The sequence below is a fragment of the Centroberyx affinis genome, unplaced genomic scaffold (genome assembly GCF_046629955.1).
Source record: "Centroberyx affinis isolate AG114_WGS23_722 - 3 ecotype Tasmania unplaced genomic scaffold, CSIRO-AGI_Caff_v1 ptg002617l_1, whole genome shotgun sequence".
NCBI classification, from domain to species: domain Eukaryota; kingdom Metazoa; phylum Chordata; class Actinopteri; order Beryciformes; family Berycidae; genus Centroberyx; species Centroberyx affinis.
The window spans coordinates 4,344-29,857 of record NW_027280813.1 but is presented as its reverse complement, the minus strand read 5'-3'; the positions used below and the strand labels follow the sequence as shown (position 1 = coordinate 29,857).

General features: G+C 41.8%; 1 protein-coding gene across 5 annotated transcripts; it reads right to left on the bottom strand.

The window, feature by feature from the left end:
- Positions 1-1,360: 1,360 nt before the first annotated feature.
- On the bottom strand, positions 1,361-25,514 carry LOC139657066 (histone acetyltransferase KAT7-like). Of its 5 annotated transcripts, none has more exons than XM_071534766.1 (15): positions 25,412-25,514; positions 23,675-23,819; positions 21,847-22,071; positions 19,024-19,308; positions 18,735-18,817; positions 18,055-18,141; positions 17,114-17,212; positions 16,270-16,380; positions 15,136-15,327; positions 13,684-13,773; positions 12,875-13,015; positions 11,380-11,473; positions 10,903-11,049; positions 6,457-6,563; positions 1,361-6,264 (listed from the first exon to the last, which is right to left on the bottom strand). In XM_071534766.1, the coding sequence occupies exons 1-15, from the start codon at positions 25,424-25,426 to the stop codon at positions 6,166-6,168; spliced, it is 1,920 nt and encodes a 639-aa protein (XP_071390867.1). In that variant the 5' UTR covers positions 25,427-25,514; the 3' UTR covers positions 1,361-6,165. The 5 variants fall into 5 exon arrangements, with proteins under 5 accessions (XP_071390867.1, XP_071390868.1, XP_071390869.1 ...); XM_071534767.1 differs by lacking the exon at positions 21,847-22,071 and having other exon boundaries at positions 19,024-19,159; positions 19,199-19,305; XM_071534768.1 differs by lacking the exons at positions 18,055-18,141; positions 21,847-22,071 and having other exon boundaries at positions 19,024-19,159; positions 19,199-19,305.

The window sequence follows — 25,514 nt, the reverse complement described above, 5'->3', positions numbered from 1 at the left end:
TTTGTCTTTCGGACCCAAGAGAGAATATTTTTATTGTAAGATATGATTTTGTCCAGATTTCCATGACTATCTGTATTGTAGGTAGAGAGATAACAGTGAAACTGTGATCAAAACAGTCATTCTTCTACATTCTCTAATTGTGTTAACTCCTTATAAATGAAATAATGGTGAAGTTTAATAATTCATCAGTTTGCTGGGGACCCCCTGGAACCCCCCCCCCCCCCAAGAACCCCTGGTAGTCCCCGCACCCCACGTTGAGAACCACTGTGTTAGCCAGTCAAGAGACCATGTGATACTAAAGCTCTCCATTGAAACCTACACAAATGGATTTCTTGTGTGGGGAGGGGGGGGGGGGGTGACACCTTCCTTATTAGCACCTACTTTCCCCATACATTCCTCATTAACTATAGAAAACTGAGCATGTCAAAACAACCCTTCACCCCCCTCAGCATCCTCCTGCTGTTAATTTTGTGCGAACCACTCGCTGTCGCCGGGGGAAACTAGACACACAAACAAGACAACCAGACAACGGTCACCATTTGTTTCACCATTGGCATTTATTGAAGAAAGAGGGCAGAAAGGGAGAAGCGAGTACAAAAGCAGGCGCACAACTGAGCTACATATCGATGCCGCGCTACTCTGCTGGTCGCTGCTCTGTGTGCGTCGTATAAATAGGAAGCAGGAAGCCTTGCAGTGCTGCAGTACTATAACTGCTCGCTGGTAGCTTATATGGAACATGATGGGAAAGCCTATCCTTATTCTACAACACTGCGATCCTATTCAGACGTGTTCCTAAACTGCGACCGGAGCTGCCGATCTATAGCTGCCACTGGCACGGAGATAGAGAGGAGCGGTAAGACAACGAGGGTGCATGCCGGAGCACAAAAGAAAAGGAAAACACAGTGTGAGAAATAAAATGGACACTGAGGTTTTTGTGTTCGACAAGGACACAGGCAAGGTAGGTTTACGTTTCCTAAATGGGTGTGCAGTTTAAAGGAATAGTTCACCCAAAACTGATGAAATTCGGGCATCATCTACTCCCCCTCATGCCAGTTGAAACACAGGTGAAGTTTGTCCATATAACACACAGGGAGGCTGCAGCACAACTCCATAGCAGCCTTCTCCAAAACAACTGAAGTCAGTGGGGACCAGTTCTTCAGAGTTCCAAAAAGACCTACAGTATATTTACACCATCATTTAGTGCAAATCTTAACTACAGCTGATTGATTTGCAACAAATAATGGTGTATAGGTTTTTCTATTCACAGTGTGACTGGCTGTTTTTGTTTTGGAACTCTAAAGAACAGGTCCCCATTGACTTCAGTTGTTTTGGAGAAGGCTGCTATGGAGTTGTGCTGGCAACCTCCCTCTGTGTTATATGGACTAACAAATTTCACCTGTGTTTCATTTGGCATGAGGGTGAGTGGATTGGGTGAACTATTCCTTTAAAGGAAAAATCCACCCTCGGATACTCTTACACTGTTCCATATGATCAATTTGTGGTAACAGACAATACATTATACACAATACACAATACATTTTGCGATGAAGAGTTGTAATTTACTTTTTTGGTGCACCGACTTTCACCTACAGGTCTTGTGGCATTGCATTCGGGTCTATGGAGGACTGACACCAAAACCGTATGTTTACTGCTTATGTTTTAGATCGCTGAAACATTTTCTGCTATCAAACTCCATTATAGCGGCTGGAAATATCTTAATGTGGCGTAACATTGTCTCCGCTCGGCCACTTATTGGCAGAAATAAGAAAAACACTCCACCAAACAATAAAATAGGCCCAGAAATGCAAAGTGCATCACCAATAGCTGTTTGTTTTTTTGACTGTATTTGAGGATGGATTTTTCCTTTTAAGAAATCACAATTAAGAGAAGTGTAGAGTGCAAGTGTATCATCAGAAGAGCAACTAAAACATACTGATGGTATCTTGATTGACAGGTACATGTTGAAGCCTTTGAAAGTGCTTTAACATTGGAAAGGCGATATCCTGGTAAGGCCTTCAAAGCTTGACGCATTCCTTGTGAATGCACTGTAGAACTGCCAAAAGCACTCGCTACACTAAAAACAATCATGAGCACTTACAGTCAGTAGCACATCTAGTAAACCTTTATTGACAATTGGTGCTTTTTTTTTTTTTTGCTTAATTTGAAATATGACCTGTGAAATGTATTGATTTGAAGTCTACCAGTCAGTGAAATGACAATACTCAAATTCCCTCGGCCCGAATCTTCCCCCCCCCCCAGATGTAGGACACATTCACATTCGAAGAGAGGAAAATCAACCACAGGATGAGACGAAAGATAAACAGGCAAAACAAAGATAAATAAATCCACAGATGACAAAAAGAAAACCACAAAACACAATAAATCATGAACATAATCCTCAACGTTATGATCTTTGAAGGCAACCTCTTTTCCACCGGCAAGCTCTAGGCAAAAACAAAAGGTATGAAGGTAATGTGATTTTGTTTTTTTTTCTTGTGAATTAAGAAAAGGATTCTCCCGCCTCCTCCTTAAAAAACAAATGTTAAAGCCAGTTGACATTTTGATCCAAATCAGAGGGACTAGGCTGCCTTCAACAACAAAACTATGTTCAATCAATCATACTGGGCTATAAAGAATACAAAGTAGCACAAAAAATGCTGTCGGTCATACTTGCTTTCTATGTTATGTCAAAATGTTGCACTTGTATTGTACTAATTGCTTGCAGCAGCTGTTAGGGTGGTAACAAGTAGTGACACAGTGGCAAAAGTGACATAATGTTTTGACTCAGTCATATGTCGCTTCTGATAAGGGCGACTAAATCTGTAAAATGTAAATGCCTCTACTGGATTTTCCCTCCTCTGTACCTTTATAGAGCTTCTAATGACATTAAAATCTACTTACATTTTCTTTTTAGATATATATTTATATGGATAAGGAAGCCAGTCCTAAAGAATACATACTCCTCTAGTAGCCTTTCATGTTCTAACCAGTTAACATGTTTTTTTTAAGAATATAAATAGCATATTTAAAAAAGCTGGTAAAAAAAAAAAAAAAAAAACTCCCGCCGAACCCAGCTACATGTTTTCACACTTTGACGCACATTGAAAGAATAAAAACACGGAAAACGGAGAATAAATCCAAAATGAGCTTAAAAAGGGGCCTTTCTAGCTTTTATACAGTGGTAAAACCTTAGAGGTAGAAAAAAGTATAAAATATCATTGAGAACATAAAACCACCACAAAAAGACACAGACAAATGGCAACGTGTGTGTGTGTGTGTGTGTGCGCTCCCTCTCCCCTAACAGCAGAGTATTGTGGATTCCTTGTGTACCTTTTAAGTACTGTATGTACCTTGTGATCCACTGCTGCTTTAGCAGTGGATCATTCACTTTTTTTGAGTAAAGAGGAGTAAAATGTTGTTTTTCTATGCTGAAGGCCTCGTACAAACTCCTAACTGACAAGGTGACAAGGCCAACCAAAAAAAGACAGACAGTGCAAGTGACAAAACGCATCAGACAGTCACTTCCTGGTGACGTAACAAGGTCCAAATATGGCCAATGGCAGCTATAGCTTGCTGTTTTCTGACTGACTAACTGACCGACTGACTGGTGAGCTGAGTTAATACTGTAATATACTGTATGTGATTGTTGCATGAGAAAAGCTATTGATTTGCTCTGGGTTCAAGCAAACACCATCAACGTTCGCCTTAAAATTTAGAATAGATCACCTCAGCCACTGAAATCTGTATGTAGAACAATGACAATGTAACTGTATGTGATGCCTTCCTCAAAGCATGGAAGAGTTTGAGAGATCATCCTAGAGCTGAGATGAGAGAACTTGAGTGAATTTTAAGGTCGATCATATTTCCATCGACATTCTTGAATGGTCACTTGTCTGGAACACTTAAGATGGCTGCTGTAAAATGGTTGAAATCGTAGCACATAAGTGTTTTCTCAAGTGCTATGCCGATATTTCAAAGGCAGCAGGTCACTGTGGATTCCAGTAATGCTAAAAAGTTACTAAAACTCCGTGGCAGCCATGTTGGGTGTACCGAAGGCGATGACTGTGACCAATCAAGAAGTGCCCTTTTGTTTCATTCTGATTCTTGACTGGGACGCTGTTGGTAAACCAAGGCTTGTAAACAAAAAATTCGGCAGACCAGCATTTCTTGGAGGCGGAAATAATCTCATTGGTTGAGTTAAACCTCGGTGGGCGGAGCCAAAGAACCAGCGTTTTTCGGAGCGCAGGTTAGCTAACTGGCAAACTTGAATGGCAAAGAAGGAACTCAAAATTTACATAAAAAATATAAATAACAATGACTTCTTTTTTCCGTTAATTCATGAGGAAATGGTAGCTGTGTTGTTCTTCAGCAGTATTCCATACAGGTTTCCTACATATTTTTCATTTCATAGTTTTTTTTACTTAATAATAATTGGTAATTAAACAAGGCCATATCACTTTGTAGCCATAAGGGTTGTAGTCACATCATAAATATCACAATATATGAAATGACAATGGGAGTTCAACTACATAAAATTTGTAGTTATATTATGTGCATCGGGATTACTGCACAACAATATTTTTTCATAATTTCACTTTCAATTCTTCTCCAGACTTTCCATGTCTAGGAACCCTGCCTATTTGGTCATGTGACCCGACTGGTATATCGAGGTCAGTACTCCTATTCTTAGAGCATTATGCATTTTGGGCCCAGGCCTCGTCCTGTTTAATCACAGCCAGCTGGTCAGTGTCTGCCAAAAGGCGCTGCGTGAGTCAACATGCTGTCGACCTGCGTTGTGTCGACTGTTTTGACAACACAATGAAGTGCAGCGCAGGTTCCATCCTGGCTGTCGGAGATTCAATTACCGAGCGTGCCCGGTACTCTGTACTAATCAAGTGTCTGGGACTAGGTGTGCTATTATCTAGAATTAGTTTGGCTTTTCAGATGACAGATGAGGTCGAGGAGACCACATCAGCGATCCTACGTAGATTGGCACAAGGTAATTGCGATAGTGTTGTGGTCAGTGGCTGCAGTGTATCCCATCATCTTTCACGTTTTATTTGTCTTCTGTGTTGGGCCAGAATCTAAGTCGGGAATAATGGGAGTGAACGACCCTTTCGTAGACCGGCTTGCGGACCAATTGCTTTAACGGATAAGTTTGGCGATTTTGGACCTATACATAATTTGTCACTTACATACCTGTAGTACTCTGTAGAAGACTCGGGAGTCAATATTCTCTGCGGGTCCAAGTACTACAGGTATGTAAGAGACAAATTATACATAGGTCCAAAATCGCAGAACTTATCCTTTAATGGACCGATGTGCACTAGAAGAGTGAAGTGGCATGTCAAACCAAAGAAAGTGTTTAGTTGTGAGGTTTCTGGAACTGCATTGACAAGGCGAGAGGAGATGTTGTCCTTGTTGAGAAGTAGGCTAGGAAACGACAACATGGATGAGGAAAAGCTAATTAGCAAAATCCCCCAAAAAAGCTGATAAAAAGTGATATATTACTGTAAACTAAACGGGAAATAGCTTGTGCCATACAGTTGATTAGATGTATGGACAAAATATAGACACTATAGTCTAGCTGGAGCATCAAATGTGCTCCTCATTTGCTTCTAGTGCATTGGGACCTTAACTCTTCTGTTACTCTTCAGTTAATTTGTTAAACTGATTTAAGAACATCTATAGCCACATTAACGCTTTTGATTTATCACCTGTTAGCATAAATTCACATTGTTATTTACCTATGTCAGATGGTCTGCTGGTCCAATGAGTGTGTTTACATGTGTACACAGACATGTCCAAACCTTGTACTTTGAAAACGTATACCCAGGTTTTACACATTAAATACAAGTCTCGTAGTTAATTCTAGTATTCTACCCAGATTAGTGCACGTTAACGACATTTTTCTCTCAATTTGTGTCATTTTCAAACTACACGTATTGCTAAGCTGAAGCAGTAATCATTGGATTGAACTGAACTTTGACAGTGAGTGTTGAACCCAGAGCTCCTGCCGATAAGTGACTGATGGTAGCTGCTGAAAGCGTTTTGCAGAAGAGTTTGTGAGGGTTTAGGATCAGAGTGTGTGCATACCAGTGTGCGTAGGAGTGTTTGTGTGTGTGTGTGTGTGTGTTTGGGGTTGGGGTGTGACGGGAAGCTGTTCTACGTCCCTTTAGGCGGCGTCCATTTTAAGGCTGTGGGGTCGATGGTCTTGCCGTTGCCACGTTTGGTCTCCTTGGCCTTCCAGTCGTCAATGAGGTCCTGCAGGATGATAAAGCATTTTAGTGTGCTATGCTAATGGCAAGTACGTATTTGAAATGTGCCCACCCCCTTTTTCAGTGGCCCGAGTTCTGGAAGTAAATCTCCCATTCATTCCCATACGAGTTTTACGCTTTGAACCCAACCAATCGGCTACCAATTGAATCAGTTAAGGCTGTTAATGGTGTTTCCTACCTGTCGCTTTAAAACCAGGTGCTTTCCCTTCCAGTATTTGAGCATCTGGAGAGACTGCAGCGTGCTGACAATGTCCACCGGGTTCACCGCCGTCTCCTGACTGATCTCTGTCAACACAACGGTAGAACAGGAATCAGGAAATCAGAGCGATGGGATCAGAACTGTCAGAACTTTCATTAAAACTAGTCTGGGGCTCTAAAATGTTGTCCATGTTGTCACAACTGTTGAGTCACAGCAGTACATTGTGATCTTTTGATTGTGTTTTTATTGTGTTTTGTGTTGTATGTCAAGTTATTATCTTGTCTTCTAGTGAGAACCACAATGGAAACACTTTCTTGGGCTATCCTCTAGGGTAGGGCTGGGCGATATGGTTGAAATCAATATCATGATAATCATAAGGATTTTTCTCGATATCAATATATATCACGATATGGTTCATGTATGCAAAATCACGTTAAATAAACAAATTAATGTTCATCTCATTGAACCGAATGGTAATGTTAGGTGTGATGTCAAACAAAACAGAAATATCAAATAATATTCCTACCATACCTCATTTTATGAGAGTTTTTAAGTAAAATTTGCTTGTCATCATCAATTTAGACAGCAGAAATGTGTGTCACGATATCAAAATATCTTCATATCATCACGATATGATTCCACTGAAAGACGATAAACGATAATATTGAATTATCGCCCAGCCCTACTCTAGGGTCAAATATACATGAACTGGTAAACTGTTGTATTTTTCCATTTCCCAAATCAAATCAAAATCCAAATGATATCAGTTAGAATTAGGACTTTAGAATGGTGAAAATACACATTTGATTCATTGACTGAGCTCCACCATGAACAATTCCTAGACCTGAACAATTAGACCTATGCTTGGACTTCAGGAAGTTTATTTTAGCTAAACAGCTGCATGTGGGAAGCGCTACTTGTGGCCAGAGCGTTTTCCATGCAACTAGTGAAAACCTTTGCCAAAAGTTGAAATTTTTTAACTACTAGCACTGGACGCTTTGAGCACTAAAAACATGCTCAGCTCTTAGCGCTCAAAGAAATGTCACTGCACACTCATAGCTCTGATGCATAGATTCATTTGAACATCAGAAAATCTTTTAAAAATAGGCATAACCCTGATGTAGGCAGCATGGACTGCTGAAACGTTACTGAATCTTTTGGATGTCCAAATAAATATGCATTGGAGCTATGAGCATGCATGAGTACATTCAGCCTTGTTGGCCTGCACCTTGCAAAATATAGGTGTATATGTATAGGTTTCCTCTTCTCTTTAAAGCCCTTGGTGATGTCAGGAATGTACAACAGTGTGACTTTTTTCCATTGAAGATAACGAGAACAGAAGCCGGCGGGTTCCCTATGGACATGTAACCTTAATGCTGCCTCCTAGCTGATACCTATGGGGAGAATTACAGCTATGGAAACAGAGTGGTATAGTTAGAGCTAATGGAAAGCTTTTGAATGATGATAAAGAGCGCCTAAATACTAATGTCTATGGGTAGAGAATGACAGAGCTATCGAATCATGACAGCAGAGTGAGAATGCATCTTGAATGCAGACTGAGTAGAATGATTTGTCTTTAGTAATGTCTGTGAGTAGAAAAAAGTATAGAGCCTATCTTCCAAAAGAAACCACATGAAAACACATGAACCAAAAAAAACAATACCATAGGAGGACAAAGGGAGTGTGGAAAGGAGGGATGTGGGGAAAAAAAAGATGCAGATTGTATGTTTTTTTAAGTAAATTTGATTGAGTGATTGAATAGTATGTTATTATCAAACCATTTGTTGTTTTGTGACATTGTCATGGTTACTATATGAATCTGGTTATAATTTAGTTATTTGAGTTATTTGAGCCAGGACAGTAACTAATCGAAAACCCCTCAATTCTGAGTACATCCACCGACTACAATTGTCGGGTCTTTGCTAATCCGTTACACCAAAGAATCAGAACTATTACAATCAGAACAGAACTGAACTCATCTAAAACTCTACAATGCAGACTACATCCACTGAGTACAAAGTTTTGGGTGTACTCTATGTGTAGAATCAGTACTATTGAAATCAGGACTGGCTGGCAGCATTAAATGTTAGTCAGTGCTGCCAGTCCTTATTTATTTACACTAAGCGATTTTTTTCTCACCACTAGAGGGTGACAGAAACCGCGACACATTTGTAAACACACACAGCAAAGCTACTGGGCGACGGAAGCCCTTAAGGACAAACCGTGCATAAAGGCTAACGGCTAAAATAAACGTACCTAGGAGAAATATCGCAGGTTACCAGTCTCGCTTTGCCAGATTTTTCTCCCGCTGAAGATTACATGTCCCACAATGACAATTGAAGAGGTAGGTGAAATCACTTATTGCGGGTTTAATAAGAAAAGCGTGACTCATCTGTGATTAGCAGGGAACCAGGAAAACATCAGTGGGTTGCCCATGTCTTGCCCAACAATTAGATGATCAGGATTTAAAGTCTTTAATTTCCTCCCCATTCAGCTTGACAAAACACCTACTTTACATGGGGATACTGACCAAGGTCAATCTGTAGCGTGACCGATGTCTTCAAACACAGAGCACACCGATAATTCTGATATATGAGGTGGATATATAAAGCTCAGTTTCTAAAGTGAATAAAAAAAAGACTTATTCAAGGGCTTAATGGTGGAAACAGGCAACAGATGAATAATGTTATATTCAGCAGGACTCGGGAGAGAAAGCCTCTCATATCAGCCTCTGGTGGTTGTGTTCAAAACATAAGAGAAAAGCCTTGACTTCTCCATAGGGAATTTGACATAAAATGATATTACTCTGAATTAAACTTAGATGGGGATTCCATAAAATGCCTGCATTTACTCATGGGCTCTTCAAGACGATGAGTTTTTACAAGGTTTTAATGCAAATGACTTTATTTTGGGTCCTAGTTTAGAACCTTAACTGTTCAAAAAAACTTAATGATTGTTCATGACATTATTTTGGATTCACCACTGGGAAAAGGAGTGGGGGTTTTCTCAGGAATGAGCACAACCAGCAGGGGATGCTAGCTCTAACCCCACCCCCCCCTATAGGAATTGGCACGGGAAGAAAGTCAATATTATGGGCTGTCCTGGTGGCTCTGTTTGCTGAGGCGCATACCATGTTGTGGGTTCAATTCCAGCCTGGGACCCGTATCGCATGTCATCCCCTCTGTCTCCCCAATCAATCATGTCTCTCTTCACTGTAAACTATCTAATAAAGGCAAAAATTCCCAGATAAAGTCACATTATTGTCTGCTCTGGGGAAAGCCGATGTACAATATAGGATTTTCACATCTTCTGAATGTGTTTGGGCTGACCTACTTTTGAGGAAACTGCAGTTGAAATGTTACTTTAACACTTGTCTGGTGTTGCCCCTGTGCTCTCAAATCCAGTCACACAGGTGAACACACATGTATGCAGTGCACTCATGCATGTATGAACACACACACACAGACAGACACACACACAAAATGGGTTTACAATGTGTTTGTTCTCTCTTGTTTTCAAAGCAATATTCCATTTAGTTTTAACATGGGGGTTATTTGGCTCTTGACCACCATGAAAACATAAACTAATCACCAAGATCAGATGCAGCTGGATGACTTTGTAGCATTCCGATTTTTACATGAGGCCATGAAAATAGACTGAAAACTGACATTTAACACGTTAGTGAACAGATTCAACAACAGATCCCACTACTGTGATTTTCAATTGAGTGTGGGTCCAGTGTTTTAGAACGTAATTTCATCAAATAGTATTTTTACTGATAGAAGGGACCATAGCGGAGGGATACCATTTAGGAGAGATAGTTCCTGTTTGGGAGACTGGATCTACTTTTATTTTTAAATACTAATTTTAGTGTAAACCAAGAACAGAAATGCAAAATGATGAAGGACATAGGATGCTTTCTTGTCTTTAAAGCGGGATCTGTGGTTGAATCTGTTCACAAACGTGTTCAAGTTTTTAAAAAGTTTTCTAAGTCTATTTTCGTGTCCTCATTCAAATGAATGGGAAGTAAAAATCTGAACGCTACAAACTCATCCAGCTGCATCTGATCTTGGTGATTAGTTTATATTCTGGTTTTCATGGCGGTCAAGCACCAAATAACCCCCATGTTAAAACTAAGTGGAATATTGTTTTAATGTGCTTTTACGCCCTTTGTTGCTCTGTAAAGCACTTTGTGAAAGGCCTATTTGTTAAAAGCCCTATGTGAATACATTTGTTTTGACTTTATTCTGAGTGTAAATGAAGGGTCAGGGTTGTCAGCAGAATAAAAAACAAACCACATATTTGCAATGTCGTACGTTGCATGCCGTCTTTCTCTCTCTTCCCAACCTTTCCTGTCTCTTTCCACTGTATATTACTTAATAAATAAAGGGAGCCAGGATTTGGAGTGTGTGGTTCAGTGCTGACCTTTGATGGAGATCTCCTTGCCCTGGAAGTTGTTCAAGTAGCGCAGCAGCACCTCCTTCCAGTAACTACGGTAGCTGATGAGGCCCAGATCAGACAGGGGCCGTTCAGGTGAGCCGACCTTCTCCTCCACCTTGGACAACAGGTAACCTGGCAGGACGGATCACATGGGGCTTGTTGTTTGTTCTGTTTAGTCATTCACATATTCATTGTTGTGGGCTACTCTTTCCTTAAGCATTCTCCTACTGAGAAAACTGGAAATAGCAGTATACAAATAATAAAAAAATTAAATTGCAATATTGATCACTGCAATTTCCAAATCACAAGAGGCTGCAGATGTTCAAGACAGCCTCCTAAACAAGGTGTTATTGTTGCTGTGCAGAATCCCTGGCCGGTGTGTACAGTACTTTATGAGACAAACACACACACAAACACGCATATATAAATATAAATGGCCCCACACAGAGAGTCTATACTCACTGAAGTCTATAAGCATCTTGCCGTAGCCCTGCCTCATGTACTGTGGCATGGTGAGGATACAGGACACGTTGTAGTTCAGGAAAGAGTTCTTCTCCTGCAGAGGAAGAATAAATCTAGTCACTCTTAACATTAGGGATTGACCGATCTGGGTTATTTCCGAAGGCTGATACTGATACTGATATGTTTGCACTAAAATTGCTGAGAGTTGATGTTTGGTTCCAATATCCAGCTTGACATTTTTCCATTCTCATGCCAAAAAATTACAAGTCCTCAGCGTTTCCCCCGAGAATCAATTAAAAAAAAAGCATTGCTATTCAATTAGATGAATAAATCAAATTTTAGATGAATAAATAACATTTCATTGCAGGTTTTATAGACTTTTTATATAGCTGTGGTTAGGGATGAACCCTCATCAACATTGGCAGTGTACAACAATATTTAATGAAAGGCCAATTATAGAGGTACACGATTCCCCCCCCCCCCCCCCCCCCAACTCCACATCCACCAAATACAAAATTTCCTCACCGATTCTACTTGGTGGTGGAGCAGCAGTGCAGCAAGCATGTAAAAATAAATGATCTAATAAAAGGTATCTAAAATCTAATAAAGGAGGATAGCAGAAATTCTAATATGCAGCCTGTTTTCTAATTACAGACTTTAAGGAAGAGGTGAGGTAAAACATGACAAGAAGGACATCCTGCTATTTTTTTCTTTTCAACAAATCATCCAGTTTATATATATATATATATATATATAGTGTATGTATAGTATTGAACATTATACTATGGCCTGGGGTAATATGCAATTCTGAAAAGCAATTTATGAATTCCTGTCTGCTATTCCTACAGTCCAGAACTGTCAAATCGATATTTGTGCACATGAACAACAATACATATATATATATATATATATATATATATATATATATATATATATATGTATATATGTATAAGATACATAGCCTTATAACATATGCATCCTTTAACTGCGTGGTGCTTCTCTCTATCTGTTCCCTTTATCTCACAGTACTCACTGTGATTATTTAATGCAATCTCAGGTATTGCACAGGCCCTGGTGTAGAATCCAACAACTTTTCCATTACTTTCCATTACTAGGTCCATTACCTAAACATATTATAACCTCCTGTTTTCTTAGTCTTGTTTTTCAGCTCAGAAAATTGCTAAAGGGGTAAACAGTTGGATTTCCACTAGAATCGGACCACATCTCATGCCATGAACGCGTGAAACAAGTTGGAAAATACATTCTGGTGTATTCCTATAAAGTGACCCATTAGTAAAATTCCCTGATATTCCCTGATTTCCCAAGAGAATTTCCATGATACTCCATAACCAGTGGGAAGCTGGATGTGTTTTTTATACCATGGTTGTGTGCGGTCTGAATAGTCCCCCCCCCCCCCCCCCTCCCAATGTAGTGCAGATACATGAGGATAAAAAAGGAGAAAGCAAGAGGGATTGCTAACTGGCTCCCTGGTTACCTTGGAGAAGTAGCCGACTAGGTGGCAGCCTGTGTTGTCAGCCTCGGTCATGACGTAGAAGAGGAAAGGCTCAACATCGTAATACAGAGTCTTGTGGTCCAGGAAGAGTTTAGCCAGGAGACACAGGTTCTGACAGTAGATCTGTGGGGACAAACATATCATATACATTATAAAACATCAACAGCAGAAGACTGAGGTTGCACTGGAAAGCTCTCAGGTGTGAACGTGAGCAGCTGTCTGAATGTGAAGCAGGGTGCTGCTGGAAAAGAGCATGCGTGCTCAGCATGGGGCCGAAAGACAAGAATATCTATGAATTTGAAAGTATCTATGAATTTGAAACACAACAACAAATATACTGTACATTATTGCGGTGACGTTGGCTAAACGGTTCATATCATGGTTACATTATCATACATGATCGAGAGTCAGGAGCCAGAAGAAAATCAGGAGAAAAAGCTTCTGGTAGTAGATGTAACAAGAGAGGAGTTGTAACAAACAGTTGATATAAAGGGCATACTGGCGGCCATATTGAAGGTCTACAGGTTTCTCTAAACTTGAGAATTATCTCTCTATCTAGTGTTATATATTTAGTCATTATGTGCACGCAGCAATTGGGCCTCCATGATGTGGGTTGGTGTGGTATGACGACAGATCTACAGTAGGAGAGGTAGCATGACTGTCAATAAAATTATCCAGGAACCCTTTCAAGTGTTGACCATTCTACTTTCTAATCAGCTCTCCCCTATTTCTGTCCTCTCATGGTTTTGAGGAGAGCTGGGTCTCAGCAGTTCTGCAGCGCTCTCTCTCACCTTGTTCTTCTTGCCGTCCACCTCGAACACAGAGATGTTTCCCTTCCGGTAGATCTCGTCGCCTGGTGGGTGCTTCCATACACACTTGGCCTTGATGCGACAGAGATGAACAAGAGGAGACCACGGTGATAGCGGTTAATTTTCACACTACGGGCTAGTTTCACATACATGGTTATTCTGGACTACTCATTCTTTTTTGTTGCTCTAAATTAATAGGTTCTTTTCAATGTAGGTTTCTAGTCTGGGACCAGGCTTAAACCTGTTTGAAAGGTGTTGCATGTGGTTTTTGAGAGAGATATCTTTTTAACCCCACTGACATGTTTTACTGATGTTAAAAATGTGAATAAATGAACCCACACCAACACTGGTTATCAAATTTTTTATGCTTAGACGCAAAATCACCACAGTCCTAACAAAGTAGAGCATTCTACTACTTGTTAACGGACTGTGTTGCTGCCTCCCGTCTGTTTCAAGGCACAAAGAGCATGAATGTATTTGGGTTCAGCAGAGCAACCAGTTTGGTGAAAGGTCCTCATTTGAATCTCTCACTCAAATCTAGAAACTCAATGAATTGCATCAAAAGGGTTATAGGCCATATCTAAATGGATCCTTCATAGCCTAATGATAAAACTATGAATCCCCTTAGGCTTTTAGATAGTGAGGTAATAGTTTGAACTAAGGCAATAGCCCAGATTCATTTTGTGGCACAGTCATTCATTCTGACCCTCCAGCATCACCGAGTGGAATCTAAAATGTTATTCTTTATCGGGCTAAGACATTTTCGCTTCGACAAAATAGAATCAATAGTATCAAGATGCTGCCAAGGTCAGGAGAGCGTGCAGTTTGGTGACATTAGGGTGGCATCTCTTGAGTGAGACGCAGTCGGGATGAGGATCAGCGACCTCCAAGTCTGAGGTCATGGGTTCTCTCCTGGAAAAGGTGGCCTGCTCCATCCAGGTGAGAGGAGCATATTGTATTAACGCTGTCCTGCATTAATCTAACAGTGGACATGCAAGTGGGACCAACCGGAAGTGCAAGTAAGGTATTACAACATAAGAAAATAAAACTGACACGACCGCCAGTCCCATTAACATCTACACAAACTCACTGCCTGTCCCATTCACGTCTATATTAAACTACACAATTCACAGCATTTGCCTTGTTTTTGTTTGCCTTACATTCCAATTGCCTTCACTAAATACCACTGGATGCTCTCAATGCCACTTTGTGGTTTGTAACTGCATTAAAATTAAACTTACTATAGCGAATGAACCTGTATAACTAAAGAAAGACCTCTAATTACTGTATTTAAGACATTAATACTTTTCAAAGCCTTAGATAATTAGATAGATAGTTTTAAGTCTTTTTCAGACTTTTTAAGGACCTGCAGATACCCTGAAAACGAAGGAAGGAAGGGAAAAAAAAGCTGTTGGGAAGAAAAAGCTGCCTCACCATGTGCCTGCGCAGAATGGTCTGGCTCTTCATGTACTTGAGGCAGAACTCACACATGTAGAGCCTCCCCAGGCGGGCGTACTCCTCCGGGTACGGAGAGTGGTACCACGTGTCCAGCTCGTAGCGGCCGAACACGATGGTCTTGATCATGTTGCTGCCCTCCGACACCTGGCCCGAGAGACGGAGCTTATCCTGTATGAGGTGGGATAGGAGGAAGAAGGAGGGGGGGGGATGGAGAGGGGATGGAGAGGGCAGGTGAGGAGGCAGAGGAAGAGGAAAAGAAAGAGACAGTAGGGCGTGGGAGGAGAGGACAAAGGGAGGGCAGGAGGGAAAAGAGAATGGTATGATCAATGAGACAAGGGGAAAGGGTCAGTAGAGCCAAAGGTGGCACTTTGGAAAACCTCAGTGGAGGCAACCAACAAAACAACACGAAAAACCTCAAGAGTGCCTAGTGAGAGACCAGAGACGGCCCAGCGATGAGTGAAATTGCAGAATAACAAAAGATGGGGGAAGGAACTTTGTATGAGGAACTGAAAAGATAGGGCATGAATTGTAGGTATGAAACCAAATTTTTCAGAGCATGGTGACAGGGGGTCTGCAAGAGCTTTTCAAGACCATTTCAATGCCGCTTAGTATGATAAAACAAGGCCAATTTTGCCACTGAAATGAGCATGAAATTAATTATAAAAAGTTTTCTTTGGGTCTGAATGACTAAGCTGTGCACTCTTGGTACTGCGACATTGTCAAGATCTGAATTGAATAGCCTTGAATTCAGGTAATTCAAGATATTTTAAGACTTTTTCAGGACTTGCAGACAGCTGGAGTGAATACCAAAAAGCAAACTGAAAAAAAAAAAGTGTCTTTATTTCCCTGCCAAGAAAATAACAAAACCCTCTCATCCGAATGGGTCACAGTGAAGGGTAGAAGAAAAAAAAAAAACCAAACTACCGAACATAATTGAGACTCCTCCTCCCGTGGCTGCAGAGGTGGGAAGAGGAGGCACGGTGGGGGACTGAAGTAGAGAAGAAGGAGGCAGAAGAGGAATGGAGAGGGGGGGGGGAAGGGGGGGAGAAAAAAGGAGGAAAAGAACAGAAAAGTAAAGGGAGGAGGGTGGCGATGAGTTTTCTCTCTTACAAGGTCGTCCGAGGCACGTGCCTGGGCTTTCCTGAACAGCTCCAGGTCGTAGTCGCTGGTGATGTTTTCCAGCAGCGGCTCCCGGCTCGTCCCGTGACTCTGGCGGTGCTCCTGGGGGGGGGGGGGGGGGGGCGCAAACCGAGGAGGGAAGAGAAATTACTATGGGGGTTTTTTTAAGGATTATGAGTAAATTAGTAGGAATTTCAAAATAAAATACAGGATGGATGTGGAGGTATGGAAGAGTATTAGGGCCATTGTAGGTGAAATCTTTTTTTTTTTTTTTTTACCACAGGGGAGGGGGATATTTTCCTGAGAAATTCTTAGATTAAAGTCAGAAATTTGCGAGTAAACAGCTCAGAAATTTGTGAGAAAAAAACGCAAAAATTTCTGAGAAAAAACTACGGTGGCCCTAATACTCTTCCATATGGAGGAGAGAAGAGTTTGATGGATTACGTTTAATGTGATGAGGGATTGAAATAATTTCTGAAGATAACTTGGTGAAATAATAGACAGTTTATTTGGAAATGGATTGAAATAATTACATTGTTTTTAGAAAACAGACGGAATGAATTCATTTGATAATCGATTAAAATAACTGCACTGATTTGAGAATGAGTGAAATAGGTGACTTAGCGTATGAGATTGTTTTTAAAAAGAGTAAAAAAACATGTGTAACATACTGTGTCCTGCATTTGAAGAGGAATACTCTATTTTGACAAACAGAAATGTTTTTCGTTAATTTCTGGAAAAAAATCTTCGGCTCTTTATTGACACAAGACTTCCTGTTGTTCACCAATTCAAACAGACAGATCACACACACACATGCGTGCTTTTCACCACTCACCATGTACTTTTCCTTCTGCTCCTTATTGAGGCCAGAGTTCCTCTTCCTCCTCAGCTCTGTTACCTTCTCCTTGTAGCGCAACTGACGCTCTGTGGGGGCCTGAGACCACACACACACACACACACACACACACACACACACACACACACACACTTATAACCAACAAGTATAGGCATCAATGTGGCAAATGGCTTGCAGAGAACTTAACGTTACACATGGGAATATACGCTATTTGCATGGGGAAATGGGGCTGACACCTGGCAGGAGACTTTTAGTGCATGACCCAACTAATATGTATTTTGTGGAGTAGCAATGGTAGGGCGCATAAATGAAATGATTGAAATGGGTCACTCCCTCTGATTTACTACACTAAAACGCACATAAATGCACATGGTATTTAATGCCAACAGGAGAAAAGAAAGAAAGAAAGAAAGAAAGAGAATAATACAAAATAAGAGAGAGACTGTTCCATTTGAGAATCCGTCTCTTTGAAATATCAGAGGATGATATTAAAAGAACTTATGGATTGGAGAGTCATATTTTATATTGATATTTTATCACGGCTTAGTGATAAAAAACAAACTGGAAACTCGGACCAAGAGGAGTCGTGCCATACACACTGACCAGACTCTGGCTCAGTTACAGTGGAGAATCACACTGTCTGCTTTCTCACCTGTGCTGTCTGTTATTTTGAAAGCAATGCTGCAGTGTGTGGGAATCCCCCCCCACCTTTCATCGACATGTGTGTGTGTGTGTCTGCCTTTGTCTGTCTGTATTAGATGTGTGCATGTTTCACTATGTGCGTAAGTGCATGTGTCTGCGCATGCATTTGTGTGTGGGTGATGCATCTGTGCGAGGTGTTAATGTAGGTATGTGTGCGTGTGTTTGTGTGCATGTAATGTATCTGTATCTGTGTGTGTGTGTGTGTGCCTACGTGTTACCTGGTTCCTTGTGGAGTGTCTGTTCTCGTCCTGGCGGTGTGACAGCGTCCTCTCCTCGGTCTGTTTGTCGCGCGATGACGCCTTGCCCTGACGAAACATCAACACTGTTCTACCACCACCGACACACACAACTGTCCCCGCCGCACAGACATGTCAGCGGCCGCCGCCGTGTTCCCGGGGGCCTCGCGGCCTGACAATCTGAATTTTAGTCTGTTGAGATCCCCCCCCCCCCAGTTTCCTCCACTGGACTCTCGTCACAATGCAGTGGGTGAACTTCACTTAACTGGAAAAACAGCATGGTAGCATAGGTAGCGAATGCTCATTTAAACCAATGGGCACCTAATGAGCAAGAGCGCAGCTAGCCCGGCCCACTGGTTTAAATGTGGAATGTAGTTGCTTTAGAATAGCTGAATAGCTGAGGGACAAATGCAATGTATTTCCCCCCTAGTGTCACATGTGGCTGTCAGAAAAATGTAACAGACTGAAATTAACAGCCTTTTTAAAAGGAGAAGTCATACGGCAACGGACTAAAATTCAAATTGTCAGTTTCCCTTGGGGAATCCCTTTCTGTTTTGGAATAGCATGTGATGTCAGTCACACCACCGCTGTTTCACACTTGGCTCTTACCTATTGAATCCCCATTGATATAACTCTGTGTGTGAGTGTGTGTGTGTGTTTACCTTGCATTCGTCAGCAGAGAGGTTGTGGTAGAGAGGACAGCCCGATATGGAGAAGTGTCTCTCATGCCTCCCTGTTAGATGGCCTGAGAGAAAGAGAGAGAACGTGAGAGGTAGAGAGACACAGAATAAGAAGGGAGAGAAAGAGAAAGACAGAGAGTTAGACAACAGATGGACTTTATATGTTCCTCTCACTCAGGGAGTTGCAATCCAGCATCCTCACTTATAAAACTTCAAGTTACACCAGCTCCAATGATTAAGAAAAATGCCGTGGTAATGTTTCCACCCTCACCCAGTGAGTTGCACCCGGGCGTGGGACACTTCATGTTGAAGTTGTAGCTCTCGTGGAAGCGCCGCCGTTTGGGCCGGTGGGACAGGTCGTGGGCGGCGGCCTCTTTGAGCGACAGCTCCTTGGCCAGTCGCTCGTCCTCCTCCTGGGAAACGACGATGTCGTTGCTGGGGGACACGAGGTCGTTGCTGGGGCTGGACACCTCGATGTCTGACTCCGAGGAGGGGGCGTTGCCCGTCGGGGTGCGAGGCGGGGTCTCGTCCTGGTCCGCCCCCTGCTTCAGGTCTGCTGAGCCAATCGGGAGACAGAGAATGAGAAGGAATAATCAGGAGAATGCTGAGTATAGACGTAAAGCCCCATATGCAAATCACTGGTTTACAGGGAAAGGAGTAACAACTGATACCTGATAACTGATTCTGATACCTGAAACTGAAGTGACAGTTGTACGTCCCCACCCTGAATCACCAGCTGCATATGTGAACCTTGTTTAGAATGGGACTGTGACTTGTGGACATAATGGGTACATTTCAATACATACTAATAATACAATGTTAACCTGATTATGGTGATACTCCAACTAGCAACTGCCATGTAAACGCCTTAGTCTTCTTAATCAGTGTAAGCTCATAAAAGGCAACATTTTTGTAGCCACTGCAAAATCCTTTTCTTGCTGAACCAAATAATGAATTCCTCGGCTTTCAGTTAAACCTGAGAATAATAATCTGACAAATCTGACATAATATTTTTCATCCGATATTGAAACGGATGCAGGCTGGATCACATTACTCTAAGTAAACAAACATGACCATTGAATAAATCCATGTAAACCAAGGTAATTGGAGAAAATGAATGTAAACGCTTAAATCACACTGTCATCTTTACCTGATGATTCACAATAGCTGGAGTGATTTTGCACATGTAAAAATGCACAATATTACACATCAGTCAATGATAATGCTTTTCCCTGCATTTACTGAACAGCGACAACAGCATCCCCACTGCTGGAGCCATTGGCCCTTCTGCCAGGAAAATATATGAGGATGCTAAAAATTAATTACCTAGCCCTATCTCGCCTAAGGCCACAAGTATACTGTTATTCCATAGATTGTGATATAATTATCCAAATAATTTTAAACCTCAGAATGGTATTGGAGCCCCCTCCCCATTGCAACAAATAATTCTGAGGGGAAACATCTCTGTAGGCTACAATATATGACCGAGCTCCTGCAATAACCCTCCCAGCAGCGGCCGGCTGCCAGCAGAGAAATGCAATAATAAAGACGAATGCTACTGGAACAGAATACCAGTATAGGTTAGATATAGCTTGTCTAATCTAAGCTGCATCCCATGTACTGTGATATCACAGGTGGGCTCACAACATATGCTGCAGTCCTTTCCCTTTCCCGTTTTTCCTGTCACTCTTCCCTGTGCTATCCAATAAAGCAGGAATATCAGAAAACTAGAAGGCCAACGCTGAACAACTCTCCAACTTGCTGTTACACCCAAAGACGTCATTCCTATCACTTACATTTTAGGTTAAATTGATTTCTTGACCCTGCAAAGACACCTTTACAATTTGGAATCAAGTCTCTAGCTCTATTAGTTTTATAGTTGTGGCGATAATTGTCTAATAGCGGAAATCCCTGATGCGGCTCAACACCAAAATCGAATAAATAGTTCCTTCCTCTGTCCATCAAATTTCATGGAAAGCCGTTCAAAAGCTTTTGAGATATCCTGCTGACAGGATAAACTAGCAAACTTACTAAAGATATAATAATCAAAATTGTTTTGCTAAATACTGTGATCACAGTTATTAACCACAGTTGTTGGTCCTGATGATTTGAGAAAATTGTTTTACTGCACTTTTTTGCAGCAGTATATAGTAGTAGTAGTATCACAGTATGATGAAACCCTAATTTTCAAACAATTCTTATTAATTTGTTTCATATCTCATTTTGTAAGAGATTTAAATTAATCATTCGTTTTAAACAACAGAATTGTGTGTCATGATAACGCAATCTCATTTCTCCACGATATGATCCTACTGAAAGACAATAAATGATCAAATTTGGTTAGGGATGGGACGATATATCGAAATTCAATATATCGCAATGCAAACATGTGACAATACGTATCGTGGGGGCAGAAAAATGAATCGTGATATTAGCTCCATTTTATTCTGCTGTTTTGCGTTGTGTTTGGCTGTGTGTGTGTGTGGCCTCCATACGGTAAGTAATTCGCCCAGGTGACAAAACACACATCCAGGGTGTGTGCATGCAGACGTATTTCTCTTCTTTATAATCAGGACACACAGTGATAACAGATAGGCCAAGTGACACGAGGTGAGCGGGTCGAGAGGAGAAGTAAAATGAATGAAACGCAGAGACTCTGGGAAGCGTCACAGACTTCCTCCTCCTCCTTCTGTCCGTCCATCCATCCATCCTCTGTCCCGTCTCCTTCTCTTCCTCTCCCCCGTCCTCTCACCTTCATGTCAATCCTTCTTTCCTCCGCCCCTTCTGTGCCCCCCTCCCCCATTCCCTTCCTCCTCCCCCTTCATCGGTCTATCTATTTGACTTCCCCTTCCCTCCATCCGCCCTCCTCTCACTCTCCCTTCACCGACTAATTCGTCAGCTTCATTTCCCCCTCCCCTCCTTCCTTCACTCCCTCCCTCCCTCCTTCCTTTGCCCTTCCTCCTCCTACAACTGGGAGGATGAAGACGAATACAGTGAACAGCATCCCGCCTTTTTTAAATATGACACGTGTGGAACGCTATCGTTTACGTGTTGATTTCAAATCCGAGGCGTGAGGGGGGGAAACCGCTCTCACCGTTAACCTCGTTGTCGGAGCCGGACGACCTGCTCTGGCGCAGCGGGTACTTCTTGGCCGCGGTGTTGGGCGCCGCCTGCTGGCTGCGGGTGACCCTGCGCCCGGAGGAGAAGACGGATGCTGCTGCTGCTGCTGCTGTGGTGGCGGCCGGCTCCGCTGCCGCATCCAGCCCTTCCTCTGGGCCCAAGGTCGTGGGAGAGCTGCTCTGTACCGGGCTGCAGTTACCTAGAATAGAATAGAATAGAATAGAATAGAATAGAATAGAATAGAATAGAATAGAGAATTAGATTGTGACCTGTAACATGGAAACTTGTGAGAGGGGGGAAAAAGTGCTAGAAGGACATGGGATCTTGAGACAGTTTTACAATCTACTGAACAGAAGAATCAAAAAGTTTTCTAAATTCTAGTCATACTTCTGAAGCACTGAGCAGTCTGTTGCGGAGATACTCAACATCTACAAAGGCAGCAACCGGCTGGCAAGAAGTAAAACAAATGCAAGAATGGTATCTGCTCATCCAATCTGACTGCGACTCAAAAGCAAAAAAAAACTTTACTTGTTGCAATCTGCCTCGGCGGTCGCGACGAGTACTAATCCCACCGCAGAAAAAAAAAAAGGAGACAGAGCCCCTGAATCCCCTTCTTTTTTGTGGCAAACTAAGCCCGTGTGCCGCTTGTCTAAGCCCACATGACGGAGCGAAGGGAGCGCCCAACTTCCCTCGATAACAAAAACCCAAGAGGAAACGGCGTCAAGTCTTTCTTTCTCTGCTGTAAATCCCTTCTGGCAGCCGGAGCATAAAGAGGTCACACGGGGGCGGGGGCGGGGTTAGCGGGGGGTCAGGCTGTCTGAAACCATTCGTGCTTTATGGCTGCCCATATACAATGGCTGCTGCTGAAGTGTGTGTGTGTGTGTGTGTGTGTGTGTGTGTGTAGGAGGGGGGTTTAAAGTCTCCCTGTAGTTCCTGAATGAAAGCATCCTTCATTAAAACTATGTAATTATGCATCAAATTACCTAAATTTGAAGTTGTTTGAAGCTATGCAAGTGGCCCTTTTTAATTAAATCATACCGCATGGAGTAACGTTGAGCTAGATAACATGTAGAGGCAAGATATACTGAGTACCATTAAAAGCAGCAAGTGACCATTAAAGTCCACTACAGGCTGAAGAAACAAAACAGTAAAAGAATGCTATTACCATATCTAAAAAAAAAAAACAAGAGAAAAACAACAACAATGCAAATAAAATAGTATTGCTAGCTTAAAGTTCACTACAGGCTAAGAGGTCAAGAAACAAAACTGGTGTAATTACACTGGGCTGCTTCTACAATGTAAATGCAAACTGTAAAAGAATAAATTAGAGTAGTTGGGGTGCTTCTGTGATGCATAAACATTTAAACAAAAATATAGCAGAGTATAGCAGTATAGTAGTGGTATAGCAGAGTATGGCACATATACTGCTAATAATAATTAGTTTTGCCTCCAGACAAAACTACAAATTCACCTGCAAGCCTAACGTTACATAAAGGAAATCTCACATGCAGGAGTAATGTTCCCTCTGTGATGAATTAACACACCTGGATGTGTTTCTGGACTCTAATAAGAGTTAAATTAGCTCTAAAATGTTAGCAATGTAAGCTAAGTACGTTATTCCTGTGGGAAGGGACCATATGTTCACTGTGAAAGTGTTGATTTTAACTGCAATTTTACTGTATACAAGCTAAGGAGGTGAAGGGACAAAATTGTGAATGGTGTGTTGTTACTAAGTTGTTCGACAAAATATCAAAAAATAAACGAAAAGAACGGAAATTAAAGTGTTGTTGAGTGTTGTTTACCTTGCGAGCTCTGGCTGAGGCGCAGCGACGCGCGCGTGAGGCGCGTGCTGCTCCGTCGGTGCGCGCTCTCGGGGCCCTCGGTGGGCTCGAGGTCGGCGGAGAAATCCGAGTCCTCGGTCCCGTCCGAGCTGCTGCCTGCGGTCCTCTGGAGACAACACCGGGTGGAAAAAAAAAACAGGCTAAGTAATACAAATTATCAATTAAACTTGACTGAAAACTCGCGTGACATACGTTTGCAACGTAAATAACGAATGTTCGTGACAGAAGTAAGGAGATTTTTGTTTTACCAGCGGATAATTCAACAAAGATCCCATATTGGGGGAGGAGTACCATCCCCCCTCCTCCAGCAGCTCTTCACAACCTGCTATCCCAATGAGCTAGGATACTTATCAATGAATATCCAATATAATCAGTATTCCCACACTTTGGGATCACCGGGCGCACCCCGAATAAAGCGGCCTGCATCTGCTGTACAGTGATTCAATGAATAAAAAAAATCATCTGAACCTAACCAACCTAATTTGCCAATTTGCTTGAATATACGTCTCGAGTGGATTTCCAGTGTTTTGAGTCAGTAATAAGCTTGTTATGTCTAGTTGTTGAAATGCCTACACACAACAACCCAAAAAATAAACTCAACAGATCCACCACGGCATGTTTGTTTACATTATAATTTGCTTTCTACCACCGAATATAGAGGGGCTGCCCGGCTGAGTCCTAAACGGAATGAATGGGGTGATGCTCAGAAGAGAAGAGGCGTATGGGACCATGGAGAGGGGAGGGGCTCACCCCATACCCCAATATGGAGATGTCAGGGGGAAAAAGACAAATAGTAGCCATCATATTATTACTGTTTAGATAAAAATGCATCGAATAACATAGCTCAGATAATAATAATAATACTAATAATGCTAATACTAATTATAATTTTATCAATAACAATATTTTTTACTATGAATAATAGTAAACTTATTTTTCATAACACTTATAGAGTAATAAACAATATACTATTGAATGTAACAGGAAAAAGGGAAAGTCTATAAAAAATCGTTTTAACGTTAAAGAATCGATAATAAGCAGCATGGATCACTAAATTTGATGGAAAGCGTATCTGACAACTTCACAACAAGAGCCGAGGCCGTAATTTGCATATATCCAATCAAATCTGGGAAGGGGCGTGGCCCGATGGAGTGCAACCAATGAACGCAATGCTTATCCCGATTCTGTCCAATCACAGCGTTGTTTTGGTTCGGACGCTTCCTTGCTCCAAAGAACAGCTTGTTCCCTTTCACCATGCAAGCCATCCTCCTCCTCGTCACCAACATAAACATGCGTTAGCGTCTCCATGTTTCAACCGTCGCTAGAGACCTCTGCAAAGGTTGCTCAGCCCAAATCCTCAAAGTCTTTCTCATTTTACCCGAATGCAACGCAACTGAATTAGCACCAAATTTTTTGCAACGCAGCCAGCAACGTCAGCTAGCTTACTTTTAGCAGCAACAAAACAATAACTCAGTTGTGTGCGTCTACGTGCATTTACACACAACCCACCTGCAACAGTAGCTCATATCGTCGAAACGTATTTTTAGCTCGGGTGCATTCGCAAGTTTTTTCCACACACGCTGTTTTATAGCTCAGCGTTAGCTAACATTAGCTATGACGTTATGTTGTTGGATGAGGATCCGTGTCCGAGCTGCATTCTGCTCTAACGTATGTGGCTACAGTAAACATTTGCCTTACCTTTCTCCGGGGCATTTTTTTTTTTACATATGTAAGGTGTCCCTTTTGGCAGAACGATATTCCACAGTTTAAGAACAATTTGCTGCAAGTTATATGTAATAAC

What these genes read in the sequence shown, in the direction of transcription:
- LOC139657066 (XM_071534766.1), bottom strand. An exon ending in CACGTGCCTCGGACGACCTT is followed by an intron (nt 15,328 to 16,269) that starts GTAAGAGAGAAA and finishes CACCTCATACAG; the next exon opens with GATAAGCTCCGTCTCTCGGG. An exon ending in ACCTGGTTTTAAAGCGACAG is followed by an intron (nt 6,265 to 6,456) that starts GTAGGAAACACC and finishes ATCATCCTGCAG; the next exon opens with GACCTCATTGACGACTGGAA.